At 47.5% G+C, this 15,000-nt stretch overlaps 1 protein-coding gene across 1 annotated transcript in view; it reads left to right on the forward strand.

Annotated features, from left to right (window-relative positions):
- Positions 1-15,000, forward strand: part of mtcl1 (microtubule crosslinking factor 1) — a gene marked incomplete at both ends in the record, with an annotated part of 60,433 nt that overhangs the window by 32,659 nt on the left and 12,774 nt on the right. The window contains 5 exons of the mRNA XM_080836118.1: positions 1,100-1,150; positions 2,689-4,089; positions 11,276-11,392; positions 11,737-11,937; positions 13,166-13,327. Coding sequence (XP_080692244.1) covers positions 1,100-1,150; positions 2,689-4,089; positions 11,276-11,392; positions 11,737-11,937; positions 13,166-13,327 — 1,932 coding nt within the window. The remainder of the gene's footprint in view (positions 1-1,099; positions 1,151-2,688; positions 4,090-11,275; positions 11,393-11,736; positions 11,938-13,165; positions 13,328-15,000) is intronic.

Consider the following 15,000-nt stretch of genomic DNA (forward strand, 5'->3'; position numbering starts at 1 on the left):
ATCATGTGACTTGCATTGCCTTTAACTCTTCCTTTTCTGACCATTTGTCTATGTGTGTGTGTTAATTTGATGCTGAGAACATATGTAACACTTTGATACAGCTGTGGCCGACTTGTTGTGAGATATCCTGTGTGTGTGTTTGTGTGTGTGTGTGTGTGTGTGTGTGTGTGTGTGTGTGTGTGTGTGTGTCTGTGTGTGTGTTTGCGTGTGTGTGTGTGTTTGTGTGTGTGTATGTGTTTGTGTGCTTTCAGTCCACCTATGAGTCCACCACCCATCTATGTCAGTCTTTATGTTCATTAGCAACCTTTCAATCAGATTGAAGGCGCATTAAGCACTGATGAAAGATTGCAATTCTGGCCTTACAAAGTGATTCAAATGATGTGACCACTGACATCCAGTCAATCAGGACAAGGAAGCATCTTTAGCAGTCTGTAAATCCACTGCACATGCATGAATTAAGGGCTGCAGGGAAGAGGGTGTGTAGGTTTGGCTAAACAGCTCGTTTCAGCAAGTATCGATGATAAAGTCAAATGTTTGCCCAATCCCGTAATTTCTTGGGGCAAGTTGTCCTTGTACTGCAAAACTGTTTCAGCTGCGGCCCTGACTTGCTCATTAAGAAGGGTTAGGTGTGTGATGTTCAGTGAGGTTCTGACTTGCTCATTGAGAATGGTTTGGTTTGGGATGTGCTTTCTTGGTGATGGTGCAGGTCATTGTGTTCTTGTTTGATTGAGGTTTCTGTGTGGAGGTTGATTTGTTGTCATCCTCTGGTCTTATGCTCTGTGTAGATGATATGAGGTGTCTATCCTGGTGATGTTGTTGGTGTGTGTGTGTGTGTGTAGTGTAGTGTTTGTGGTATGTGTGGTGTGTGTGTAGTGTGTGTGGTGTGTATGTAGTGTGTGTGTGTGTGTAGTCTGTGTAGTATGCATGGTGTTTATGTGGTGTGTGTGTAGTTTGTGTTGGTGTGTGAGTGTGTAGGGTGTGTGTGTTGTGTGTGTAGTGTGTGTGTGTGATGTGTGTTGTGTGTGTGTGTGTTGTGTGTGTGTTTGCCCTCTCTCAGATGGCTGTCCTCTGGTCTTATGCTCTTTTCCTTTTTCCACAGAATGCACTCAGGAGGAGGGGGAGCCACAAAGACAAGAAATCTTCAATGCAGGTGTGTGTGTGTGTGTGTGTGTGTGCATTGGTGTGTTTACTCACATGTATGTGAATCTATGCATAATTGTGCACATTTGTGTGTGCAAGTGGGGAATCTGCACTCCCAAAGAGAGATCAATAAATCAATAGTGTTTTGCGGCTCCTGTCCAAAGGACACGTTTGAAGGTCCCTGCCATTGAATACTGACTTATTGAGCTGTGAGAGTCCAGGTTTTCATCTTTGCTCATTTTATTGTTCAGTACCATGCATTATATGCCTACCATGTTGTGGTTTTGGTTTGTGTGTGTGTGTGTGTGTGTGTGTGTGTGTGTGTGTGTGTGTGTGTGTGTGTGTGTGTGTGTGTGTGTGTGTGTGTGTGTGTGTATCAAAGCCACAGTCTCATACATCACAGGTGGAATCCAACAGCTTAGTTTTAGCCTTGTAAACGCACCCTGGGCGGTAATCAGGTCACACTGTTTGATCACATTAGAGATCAGGTCACACTGATTGATCACATTGGAGATCAGGTCACACTGTTTGATCACATTGCTCAAGCTCTATGATCCTGTATGTATAATATCACAACCACCACTAAGCAAGGTCAGGCATATTCACACACTCTTTCTCTCTGTCTGTTAGTGTGTTTGTATGTATGTGTATGTCTATCTGTCTCTCTCTCTCCCTCTCTCTTTCTGTGTGTGTCTGTGTGTGTGTTTATCTGTCTCTCTCTCTTTGTCTCTCCCTCTCTCTCCCCCTCTCTCTTTCTCCCCCTCTTTCTGTGTGCATCTTTCTGTCTCTCTCTTTCTCTCTCTCTCTCCGTCTCTTTCTTTCTCTCTCTGTGCATCTCTCTGTCTTTCTCTCTCTCTCTCTCTCTCTCTCTCTCTCTCTCTCTCGCTCTCTCTCTATGACTGTGTTTAATCCATTAATGCTCTATTGGCATAACAATTTGATGAAAATCAAAATGAGGAGGCAGAATTAATTTCGTAATTGTAACATAATAACTCAACGCCCTCCTCTCCTGTCTATCCATCATTTACTCATTACTCTCTCTCTCTCCATCTCTCTCCTTCCATCTCTCCCTCTCTCTCCATCTCTCCCTCTCTCTCTGTCACTGTCTTGTTCTCTCCATCTTTATCTCTTTTTGCCCCCCCCGCTGCAGCTCTATCTCTCTTTTGTACCTACTCTCCATCTCTCTCTCTGTCCCACTATTTCTCTTTCTCACTCCTCTCTCCATCTCTCTCTTTCTATCTCACTATCTCTCTTTCTCACTCCTCTCTCCATCTCTCTCTTTCTATCTCACTATTTCTCTTTCTCACTCCTCTCTCCATATCTCTCTCTTTCTATCTCACTATCTCTCTTTCTCACTCCTCTCTTCAGCTCTCTCTCTTTCTGTCTTTCCATCTTTCTCAGCCTGAGCAATGATTTGTTTTGTTTTAGTTTTTCCGTGTTGTGTTTTTTTTTTTGCTTGTTTTTTAGTATGTCTTTTTACTTGGACTACTTGTAACTAATGAACTTACAATTTAACTTACAAGTTGTCCCCCCCCCCCCCCCCACCAGGAGGACAGTGCAGACCTGCGCTGCCAGCTACAGTTTGCCAAGGAGGAGTCTGCTCTGATGCGTAAGAAGATGGCCAAGCTGGGCCGCGAGAAGGACGAGCTGGAGCAGGATTTGCAGAAGTACAAGAGCGTCTACGGGGACATGGACAGCCCCGTGGCCTCGTGCGATGTTCCCGGCGGGGGCCCCCACAGCACACGCGAGGCCGAGCTGCGCCTGCGCCTCAAGCTGGTGGAGGAGGAGGCCAACATCCTGGGCCGCAAGCTGGTGGAGCTGGAGGTGGAGAGCCGGGGCCTGCGGGCCGAGAATGAGGACCTGCGAGCCCAGTGGGAGCGTGAGTGGGCAACCCGGGAGCCGGCGCTGGCTGGCGGTAGCAGTGGCCCGGCGTCACCGTACGAGTCCGTCGGGGAGCTGCGGCGCCACCTGCAGTTCGTGGAGGAGGAGGCCGAGCTGTTGCGGCGCTCCATCGGCGAGATGGAGGACCACAACCGACAGCTGACCACCGAGCTCAGCCGCTTCAAGTTCGGGCCCGGGGATGGTGACGGGGAGGCGGGGTCGGGGGAGGGCCAGGTGGCGGGAGAGGGCGGGGTTACGGTGGGAAGTGTGGGCTCTCTGCAGGAGGAACTAAAGGCGGCACGGTTGCAGATTAATGAGATGTCGGGGAAGGTTCTAAAGCTGCAGTACGAGAACCGGGTGCTGGTGTCCAACGCACAGCGCTGCGACCTCGCCTCTCACCTGGGGCAAACACCCAGCGAAGGACACACCCACACCATCACTGTGGCACTCGCACGGGAGGAGGAAGAGGAGGATGATGAAGATGTGGGTCAGGCTCTGCTTATGCAGCCCAAGCGTGAGGGTCCCGTGGGCGGGGAAAGCGACTCCGAAGAGATGGTGGAACGCTCTGCTACCTCCGGATTCATCAGCAGCAGCAGTGGAGGGGTGGGTCTGAAGCCATGGGAGGCAGATCTGATTGGCCAGCGCAGGAGGGCGGAGGAGGGGCTTAGGCGGGACGCTGAACGTCTGAGCCGGAGCGTGGACCACCTCATCGCTGACACCGACAGTCTCATTCATGAGGGCGTCGTGGTGGTCACCGCGCCAACGGAAAGTTCAGGAGAGTGCGAATCGTCGTCTTCAGTGACAGTGGTTGCGGCAGGCGAAGCCAAGCAGGACGCAGCGGTGCTGGAGACGGTGAGTGCGCGCATGAAGGCATTCAGGGCGGAGCTCCAGGGCTTCATGGAGAAGGTAGAACGTCTCGGCGACGGCCAGCGAGAGCGCGACCGCGGCGATGACCTCTCACCCCTGCCACACCTCACTGAGTCCAGCAGCTTCCTCTCCACTGGAACCTCCCTGTCCCGAGACTCACCCATCGGCACCCTGGGAAGGGACCTGCTTGCCGACCTCCAGGTAAAGCCTCCTTACTGTCTTCTTCCTCTTCTTTTCTGTTTTTTTCTTCTTCCAGTGCCCTCCAGTCTGCCGAAAGCTACGCCCTCGCTGTTTCTGATGCAACTGCTTCCTCTTTCCTGTGTGTGTCCAAAATCCAGATTAATCAAATAGGGACACACATGCCTTGTTAAATTAAATTGAACTTTCAACTTTTGAATTCCAGTTTCAAGGAACAATGAGCAAGTATAACTTAGGAGCCGGTCCCTTATTCAATGAGAAGCCAACAGTGTGTCTGGTCCGTGTTGTTAAGGACCAGAAGGGCAGAGTTAGTTAGAATGGAGGAAGGAAGAGGGATGACAAGAGTCCAAGAACACAAGTTGCTATGTTTGCATTGATATTATTCAGTCAGTTAACTGTAACATTAAACAGGAGATAAGGAGAGAAAGCTCAGAAGAGCAGTGGTCTCCAGCCGCTTTGGGTGTGAGCACAGATCTGGGGGGGGCGGGGAGCGGGGGGGGGGGGGGGGGGGGTGGAGCCATGATGTGATGTGGATCCAGATTCGGCTGGTCTTGGGAGGGCTCTTGCCCAAATGAAAAGAACGACTGTGAACTGTATGAAGTATGAAGTGTGAAGGGAAGTTCTGGGCAGTCCCTCCAGGATTTCGTGGTTTTGTGTTTACACAAAGTCAAGGATTGCCTTCAATTGCACGTTGTAATTTCCTTTTATGGCCACAATATTTCCATACAAAAATGCAAAGTCTTTATGGCATTATTTGCTATTGATATTATTCAACCCAAGATCACTGCAATTTTCAGGGCAATTTTTGAGAATTCCCCGGGGCAAATTCAGTTACCTTTGGCTCCAACACACAAAAAACCCTCTCAAGATCTGGTGGGATCACAATTTTTAGGAATTCCCGCAGGAAATTTAGAAAACAAAAAAAAAACTCAAAATCACCTTAATTCAAACTGCAATATTTTTGAATTTCTGCAGCAAATTCAGTAATTTTTGGTGACAACAGTCATGAGAAATGCGCACAAGATCCTGGAGGGACTGTGTTGATTTTGGTCTAACTGTTGTCTCTGGAAAGATGTCCAGATTGCAGGTGTGTGAGAATGGAGATTATAAGGATTTGTCCAGAAAAGCTCGAGTGATTTTACATATGTGCTTTATGATTTTGATGTCGCTGCTCACTGAAGAATCAGTTCAAAGTTATTGTTATGAATTACCGACCCATCCTGCGCCTGATTTAAACCCATTCATGCTGAGCATCATTTCCAACCACCACAATATCCCTGCTGCACAGTGGAGATTTTAAGGCATGCCTCATCATGGCCCCGGTCTTACTGGAGGTTTGCCCCAGACCTCACAGGAAGGCTTGATCAGTTCAGCCTGGTGTTGACCTTTTGACCTTCAGCCCGACTCATGTTTCCTTTAGAGAGAGAAAGAGAGGGGGAGAGAGAGGAGGGAGGCGCATCGGACAAGGGCGGTTGATGGGATGAAGGTACGTTCTAGGTTGCCCGCTGAGTGTGGCCTTGAATGTCACGCCCTCTGGTATGCTGCCCAGCCCTACCCAATGGGCATCTGCCCCCTCCAACCCACCCTCCTCCACCCTGCCCCACACTCGCTTAAAGCCCCAGTCCCTCTCCCAGTCTGCCTCTGCCAATGCCTACCTCCATCCCAACACACACACACACCTTTTCCCTCTACACTCCCACCTCCTCACACACTGTGCTTTTGCTGCCTGCTCTGCGAGAGAGTGTGTATGATTTCTTTGCCCCATGTGTGTGTGTGTGTGTGTTTGGGGGGTTGGGGTTAGGAGAGGTCGCTCCATGTGTGTGTGTGTGTGTTTGTTGTGGGTGTGGTTGCTGTGTGTGTGTGTTGTGTGTGTGTGTGTGTGTGTGTGTGTGTGTGTGTGTGTGTGTGTGTGTGTGTGTGTGTGTGTGTGTGTGTGTGTGTGTGTATGTGGCTGAGGATGGGTTTGTTTGCATGGCTTCAGCTGCACCCAGAGTCTCCATAGCTTCTGAAGGAAATGGTTACCACGCCCCCCCATCCCCACCCCATCCCCACCCCCTCCCCACCTCAGATGGATGCCTCCATCTCGTTAAGTTATGTCTGTCAATCATCCTCTCTGCTCAGTTGCTGTCCATGATATCATGGTCATCACATCCAGCCCTGCAGCCAACATCTTGGCTCTCCTGTCTGTGGTTACCCTGGTTGTATGGGTGAGGTAGTTCTGTGCTTTGCAACTGTGTGGTGTAGTACCTAAGCTATTTGCCCTATCCCCCCAGTCAGCGTGGCTGGTTGCTTTATGTTCTGGCTCCAGGTGGCATTTTAACGAGAGTCTTTGAGAACACATCTGGATTGTTTGCCTTTCTAGAACCACTCTTGAGTTCTTCGATTTCAATTAGAGAATATGAAGAATCTCCAAAATGGATAGAATGGCTCCTTGGTTTATTGGATGCCACCATCTATTGTCAGTGGATGAAGGCTTTTTGCTTAAAAGGCATAAAGCGAAATTTGGCCTGTCATGAGAATGTGCTCCTGTAGCACAACCTGCTCATTATGCCAACCACATAGGTCTTATTCAAGTTCAAGTTCCAAGGGAGCACACTTACTGTTCAAAATGTGCCTGTAACTTTCTAACTTCTGTAAGTCACTTTGGTCAAAGGCATCCGCGTAATGAATTAGTAAATTAATTAATTAATGGACATATTGTATGAAGCACAGTGCCCTGACTGTGACTCTCTGAGGGAACCTGCCATCTGCCCACTCCTCCTCCTTCTCCCACAATGCCCTTGTTCTGAGCAGTGCCTGAAGGAAACACTAGTCACGACCCCACACAACGCAGACCAGACGACACCATATGCAGTCACCCTCAAACAACTATCTCTGTCAAGGCTGCCCTTTCAAATCGCATGGTCTGGCCAGAGAAAAACAAATGCTACAGTCTGCCCAAGGGCCAATGGTCCCTGTAAATATAAGCGAAATATATCTCCTCATGGTCCAGTCTTCAGCCAAGATGGTTTGGCTTAATCGCTTGGGTAGTTTACTGACCAGACTAACCTACACTGCCCATATAAATGCCACAGCCTGTCCGGTTATTATATACTTGTGAGTTGCAATCTTGGTTAAAGTCCTGATATTTAAGGTAGTATGAGCTATCTTGTATGTGCATACTTACAGTATATATAAGTGCATGGCAATGTGACTCTATGGGCATGCATTTTTAAATATGTGTTGACCAAGCTGGTCAGGCTAGCATGTTGAGCTAGCACATTATGTTAGCTTGTTAAGTGAGCGAGTTAAAGCTAACCCTTTGGTAGCAGCTGACTTTGGTATGGATACAGCCCTGAACCAGCCTGGATGAGGGCCAGCACTGGACAGGGCACAGAGATCACAGTCAGCTGCTGTTGGGGGCATGTGTGGTTGGCATAAGCGTTAACCGCTGCGCTAGGAGTTTATTTGACTCATGTATCCCTCATTGCATGCGCTTCATAACCGGTGTTTTGCATTCTTTTCTTCTCCCTTCCCTCCCTCTCTCTTTTTTATCCTCTTTGTGTTCCTCTCGTCCCTCCCTTGTTTTTTGTCGTCTCTCCCTCCATCCCTCCATCCAGACGGTTCAGCCCATGGTTCTGTTCCTCCTCGTCCTCATCCTTTTCTCGTCCCTGTCTTACACCACCGTCTTTAAGTTGGTCTTCCTGTTTGCACTTTTCTTTGTGCTCTAGCTACATGCAACCCCCTCATGTCTTTCTCTCTCTCTCCCTCATACACACACACACACACACACACACACACACACACACACACACTCACACACACACACACACACACACACACACACACACACACACACACACACACACACACACACACACACTCACACACACACACACACACTCAAACACACACACACAAACACCCACACACACATACACACACCCTCATACATTCTGTCCTTCATATGGCATTTTGCTTTTTGCTTATGTCTGTGCGTAGCATTTTAGCCTCGTTTTTTTTTGCCTTTTCTGTTCTACTCATGTTGCCTGTTTTTGTATGGGTTGTGTTTTTAGTTGTGTGTTTGTGTGTGTGTGTTTGCGAATGTTTGTGTACGTGTGCGTTTGTATATACTGCCACCCTTCCCTCCCTCGTCTTTTGTGCGTCCTTTGTGTTTGTTCACCAATCAATCCCATCATGCATCTCTCTCCCACAACTCCCTCTCCCTCACGCCCTCTACCCTCTACCTTGTCCACTCAACCCCCCTCACTCCCGCCCACCCCCAGTCCTGCCCCACCCTGACTCCCCCACAACCCCCATCCTCCCACTCACAGTCCGGGCAGAGTGATGAGTGCCCCCTCCAGCGGTGCCTGGGCCTGGTGGGGGGGCGCTGGAGAGAGGTGGCCCCCCCAGGCTCCGCCGGGCGCAGGGGAACCCCGGGACACGCTAAAGGCGACAGGCCGCAGGGGGTGAGAGTGGAGGTCAGTAGCGCAGCGTCTTTCTTCTCTCCTTCTCCAATTAAGATAGAAAAAGGAAGGGAGGGATGCTTATTTGATGAGGAAAGGGAAAAGAGAGCTGATAGAGGGCCCTTCTTAACTGAAATGATGAAAGAAGATCTTTAGGTGTTGTTTTTAGAAAAGAGATGGTGGTGACATTTTTCTCTCTCTGTATGGAGATTCGGCAGCTGTTTTGGTTTGTTGCTGTTGATGGCTTCAAGACCGAGGATAATCCTCCTGTAAAAACAGCCTGTCGTACATGTGAAGACTGAACAAAAAGACAACAGTGCAGCCTCAGATAGCATTTTTAAAAACTGTCTACAACATGTAAACCAGCATTTCAGAGGGATTAGGCTGGAAGAGGGGATTAAGATCGTGGTGGCAGTGTAACCTAGCGCTTGCTAACTGAGCAGGGCGGATTATCATTTCATTCTCTGGGTTGACGTCTTTTTTATTGTTATTATTATTATCATTATTATTAATTATTTTACTATCACATTGATCCACTCCCACAATCACCACAGTTTTTAAATCTTTTTTTTTGTCATAATGTAAAATGTGTTGTTGTTGTTGTTGTTTAGCGCATTTACCTGTCAATGTTCTGCACATATTCATTCCCATTCTTTTCAGATTCAACACTTAGGTAGTCACAGACGCAGTTACAGCGTTTTGTCAAATGCATGATATGTTTCTGTTTTGTGTGACTGCTTCCTGTCTGTAAAGTCCACAAGTGCCAGTGATAAGGTGAAGGCTTAATGTTCAAATGCATCTCAAGGGTCTACACGTTCAAGAAGTAAAAGACGAATCAGGTGTTTCCTCAGCTGGCAGGGCAGGGTGTTAGCCACACCAAGGCAATGAGTTTCATTCTCAGCCTCCTACTGTCAATAAAAGTAATAAAGTATAAAAGTAAATGCTACTCTTCATCTCCTCCGATGCCCTTAAGACAATATGCTCTTTATACTCAGTGAACATTTTGGTCCCTCTTTGTCACAAATCCGCATCACAATGTGTGTAAATGAAGGATGAATAACAGTATGTGCTCATCGTTGTAGCCTACGTTTTCAAATTGTATTCCTAATGCAAAACCTGTTTACTAAGGAAACAACAAGAGTTTATATAAGACGACCATTGTATTTATCAGTCAAGTATTAAGTGCCTAAAGTGTAGACATTTAGTTTTTCTCTCTGAAGCTCTGGTCCACCTGTAACATTTATACAAAGCATCGTAGGAAGGAGAGAATGTGGCCAGGAATGTTTTGGGAATCATTTCCTAACTCGGTGTGTTCAGGCCTCCCAGTCATAGCCCTAAAACTGATGCCATGCAACACCCCTGCAATCCACCATATCTGCTTACTTCAGCTCCCTCTTCTCTTGATTTGAAGTAGGCCTATCGCTCCAATGAAACCACTCACTTAAACCCCCCCAGGGCCAGGGGAGGGGAAGGGAGGAGAGGGGAGCTATGATTCAAATGAGCCCTGACAAAAAAGAACTGCATTAAAGTTTCACCGGACGAAAAAAAAGCAGCGGGGAACCCGCAGGAGGAAATGGAACCGTCTGCCAGCTTCACCGCACCAGGGTTCTGACAGGAAGAGAGAGGAATGCTGGGATAGACTGAGATGGAATGGTCCTGACAGGAAAACACACTCTCATGTAGGACTGTTATTAGATTAGATTACTATTGATTATGAGGGGCAGTGTCTTGAGGTCAGTCCAACAAGAGCGCCACTTGGTGACCAACTGACTGATGTGTGATCAAATTTGGCAAACTGAGGTGAACGTTAAATTTAAACATCCCAAATTGTTCAATTTAAACTGTAACCCTTAGTCACAAAGACCTTTCTTGTGTGTTTACAAACATTCGCAGTAAACTTAAACCAAATGAGAAACCGTTGGAAACCGTTTGTGAACGTTCAGAGCTGCATTTGTTCAAGGTTAAACTTCACCCTTGAGAATTCTCCCTAAGACAGCTGTTATTGTGTAGAGGAGAATGACACTCTAAGTGTGTCTGTTATATTTGCTTTCAGTGAATGTCAAGACATTAAAGGCGAAGGGACAGTAACTTCATTCATCAGTTGATGGCGCTACATCATTTGAGCTCAGCTTGGGTCGGTGTTCTGCCCTCTGCTGAGTTGTCTACCTCAAAATACTCTTTCAGTGCTGAATCACCTTGGTCTGAATAGGGTTACTGTTCTGTTGGGAAAATGTAGGGAACATTGGGAAATGTAGTTTTTGGGAGTCACATCAAGTATAAGTGGTTGCTGCCATTGCACTGAAGGGCAGATAAATCCTGGCCTATGCCTTATGTCCTGTAAACCTAGTGCAGTTCATCTTGGTAAGGAAACTGCAGAGACAGTTTTCCTTGTATCCCAAAATGCTAAAAATGAGCTGCTGTACAGTGAGAAAATCATGTTACTGATGCTCCTTTAGCTCAGGTGCTATAGATGACCCCTGACCTGACAGGGAGGCTAGATATGGTATCGCGTTATCATCACCGATGCCATAGGTTTGATAACCATGGTAACGCACATACTGATAAAAAAGTATACCTTATTCTTACCAATACCCCCCTGTACATTGAAGTGTCTGCTGAAAGTCCAAATGTCGAGCATGTCAATAGAGTGGGTTTGGGCTGATAAGCATGCCGGTGGTTTTGTGATGCTTGTCGGGCTCTAGCCGGGCTCTGAGAGTAATGCGTAGTGTTCTGGTGTGGTCCAGATCCGAGATCCGTCTGCCCCTGAGATCACCTCTCCAGCCCGGGAGCTCCAGTTCCGCTTGGACCGCTTAAGACCGAGTCAGGAGGACCGTGAAGGCCTGACCGGATCAATCACTCAGGTAACCATTTACTCTCTGAGAGAACACCTCACCTCTCACTACCAGCATGGTTTTTGAGCCCCAGCTGGTAGGATGTATGGCATTTCACTGAGATCTATGGGGTCAAGTTGTCGCATGTGGATGTGCCATCCCTATCTGGGTGTGGCTTCCATGGATGGGTGTGGTTTTATGTGCCATGTCCTTAAATGTGTGGCAGTTCATTCCTTGTCGGGGCGTGGTCTCACATTTTTAAAAAATGTAGTCTCACTGTCCAGATGTGGCCTATGTGTGAATGGGTGTGGTCTATGTGTGCGGGTGTGGTCTATATATGTGGGTGTGACCTCTGTGTGTGGGTGTGGCTGCAGCAGGAGGCAAGGCGGGGCCTGGAGCTACAAGGTCTACAAACGCACGAGGCGCCGTGGCCTCAAGAGAGGGCGCTGCTGCAGCAGGAGCTGCGGCTCTTCAGCCACCACACGGTCATCCTCTACATGAAGCTGCGCTGGATTCTCACCCACTGGAGGCTCGGACGCAGGGCAGAGGCCGGCGAGGAGGGCGCCCATGCAGAGGTCAGAGCCAGCATGGCTGATTATAGATTAAACACACAGGTGTAGGAAACTGCACAAAGGGAGAGCCAGAATGGCCAGCTATGGAGACTTGAGGATGATGAGTGAAAAAGAATTGGTAAATAATGATTACAGGCACAGGTGTAGGAAACTGTACTAGGACAGGACCAGAATGACCAACCATGGAGAGTTGAGGGTGATGAGTGAGAGCCAACATGACTGATTACACAAACACACAGGTGTAATAAACTTAACTAGGGCAGGACCAGAGGACCTAAACTGTCTACAGTTGACAAGGCAACAGAGAGAGATGCGGGAAACTGCACTGTGGCAGGGCTAGAAACGCTGTCAATAATAGCAAACATGACTGATTGTACAGGTGTGCAGCTGTAGGAAACCTCACTGGTGCAGAGCCAGAATGGCTTGTAATGGAGAGCTGAGCATACTGAGTTTTAACCAACATGGCCGACCACAGAAAGATATGTTTTCAGGTCATTTCAGTCTAGTCACAGCTAGAATGGCGTTCATTGTGAGTCTGTTGAGCAAGGGACAACGCTGGCATGTAACACTGGCTTACTCTACAAATTGATTGAACGGTATATACAAAACATTTACCATTTACCTTACATTTGCTAAGAGCAGTCGTCAGACTAGATGCCATTGGCAGTTTCTGAAAATTATCTTTTTGCTTCATGCTCCAAAAAGAAGCCTTTCATCAGCAAAGACTGTGACTCAATGATACTACCCATGAATCTTGTGTCAACGGCGTGAATGCTGAACCATATGGTTACCTCCTGTGCGCTGAACCAGACTGGCTTCATCATATGACTCCAGCTCTGCTCAAAGCAAGCTGTTTTAAGTCACTATTTTTAGTGAAGGGCCCATGTCAATAGTCACACATATTCCATCACAGAGCCAATTACCTGTAAATGAAACAGTATTGATTTGATATCCAGCATGAAATGTTGCAAAGCATTCAATTTTAAAGTCCATCAACTCCAGTGCCACCAGTGACCACACACATCCCTGCGGGCATGATGACAAAGTGTGTGTTGTGTTCAGAGTGACCCAAGTGAAGCTCACAGTAGTCATTTGTACATTTACAGCAGTATGGGCTATATTGTATTACTGGTGGCCATGCCTTAAGGACAGACAGCTCTCCATCTTCTAGAGGAGGACATGGAAGCTGGCTCTGGCTGTTAAATTCTTCTTTGTATCGTTGTGTCTGCAGTATGAATGCCTGGAGAACATTCCTGATCTCAGCGTCACGGTGGAGACGGGTGATGGCGAGGGGGAGATTAGACCCAGCGCCAGAATCACCGGGGGACTCTGGGAGGTCTCGGACCCTGGACTGATACTACCCTCACCGGATCTCTACCAGCACCAAAAACAGGTACGGCCCATATGCCCCGTTCCCATTTCTTAGTACCTCAATCTAATCTGTGAGTAGTAGCCATGCAAGCAGTTAGACACTTGGCTGTTATTGTAGTTTAGGGATTAAAAAGGGCTCCAGAGACCTAGTGTGACATTTGTGTGAACTCTGTTTATTGGCTTTATAATGCTGAGCATAGATGAAATACACAGCTGAAATTATGCATTTGTGAGTGTTGACGTGCTGTCTAATGATCTCAGAGTGGAGTAAATGAGTCTGTCCCTGCTCAAGCTGTTAACATGTCTGCATCAACCAGTCAGAAAGGTGACCTGGGAGAGGAAGGGAGGATGGGAAGAGAGAGAGAAGTGATTGAGAAAGTGCAGTGGACAGGTGGAGCGAGGAGAAGGGAGACAGGAAATAAAAGAAAGGAAAGAAGAGTGAAACATGAAGTTGCAATAACAGAGGGCTGAGGGTGAGGGAGTGAGAAGCGATGGAGAATGAGAGTACATGGAGCGGGAGAGGGATTGAAGGGGGAGAGACAGTTGAAGAGAAGGTAAAGGACATGTGAGTGAAAGAGACAGATGAAGGGAGATAAACCAGGTGGCAGACAGACAGAGACAGAGGAAGAGAGAGACAGAGGGAGAGGTATAGAAAGAGCCAGAGCAAAAGAAAGGAACAGGGACAACAGGAAAGATAGCCACAGACAACGTAGAGGAAGAGGAGAGAAACAGGGAGATAAAACAGAGACAGAAGGCGAATGAGGGAGAGAGAGTAATAGAGTTTCAAGGGGATAATGCATGCTGAGAACAGTACTCCTCTGTGTGGTTGTTTATATGAAAGGAAAGCAAGCCCACAGCTTCAGATGCATAATTCACCAGCACTAAGTGCCCTGTTTTGTTGCCTGCTTTGGTTTTTCATGAATTTTACACTAAATTGCTTTTATGAAGCTGTCAGACAACATCAAACATCTTTCATTTTAAGTCAAAACACTGGCAACCCTCACTGCCTCTAACTCTATGATAGCCAAGGCCCAGTTCTGGCCTTGCCAGTTTCTGGAAGGTCCGGGCCAATACCGTTCAGTCAGCTGTGGAAAAGTCTATTCAGAGGATGCTGAGGAGGGGTTAAACTCTGTCCTCGTAAGGCAAGTGTCCGGTTAGGAGTCGGCCCTGACTAAGCATTCTCAGCCAGGGCAGGCCATCCATTTTTAATCAGCTCTTAGATCCATTTCTTCACCTCCATGTTTGATGCCTCACAAGCAAAACACAAAGGATTTCTCTCTGGTGAAGATGTTTTGGCATGTCAGACTGTTGGATGGGGTGGGCTCTGGGATTTAAAACCATTAAGAAAAAAAAAACATCCTTTTCTTTCTCCTACCTCTTAGTCTCTTACCCCTCTATCTCGCTCACTCTCTCTCTCTTCCTTCCACACTCTCTACCTCTCTCGCTTTCTGTCTCTCCCTCCCTTCCCCTCTCGCAGCTCATAAATAGACCAAATAGTTCTTAAAAGTATAGCATATCCTGCCCTGTCCAATACTGTACAAGTATTTTGCAGTCACAGTTCATTGCATTGCAGAAGTTATACACAGGATGTAATTGCAATGCAAGGAGGATGAATGGAGGTTTTGGAGCAAGGAGAAAGGTATCCTTGATGCAGGTGTCATGTTGGTGCAGTCGTAATGATAGTGCAGGTGGAAT

The sequence above is a fragment of the Sprattus sprattus genome (assembly GCF_963457725.1).
Source record: "Sprattus sprattus genome assembly, chromosome: 4".
Lineage (NCBI taxonomy): Eukaryota > Metazoa > Chordata > Actinopteri > Clupeiformes > Clupeidae > Sprattus > Sprattus sprattus.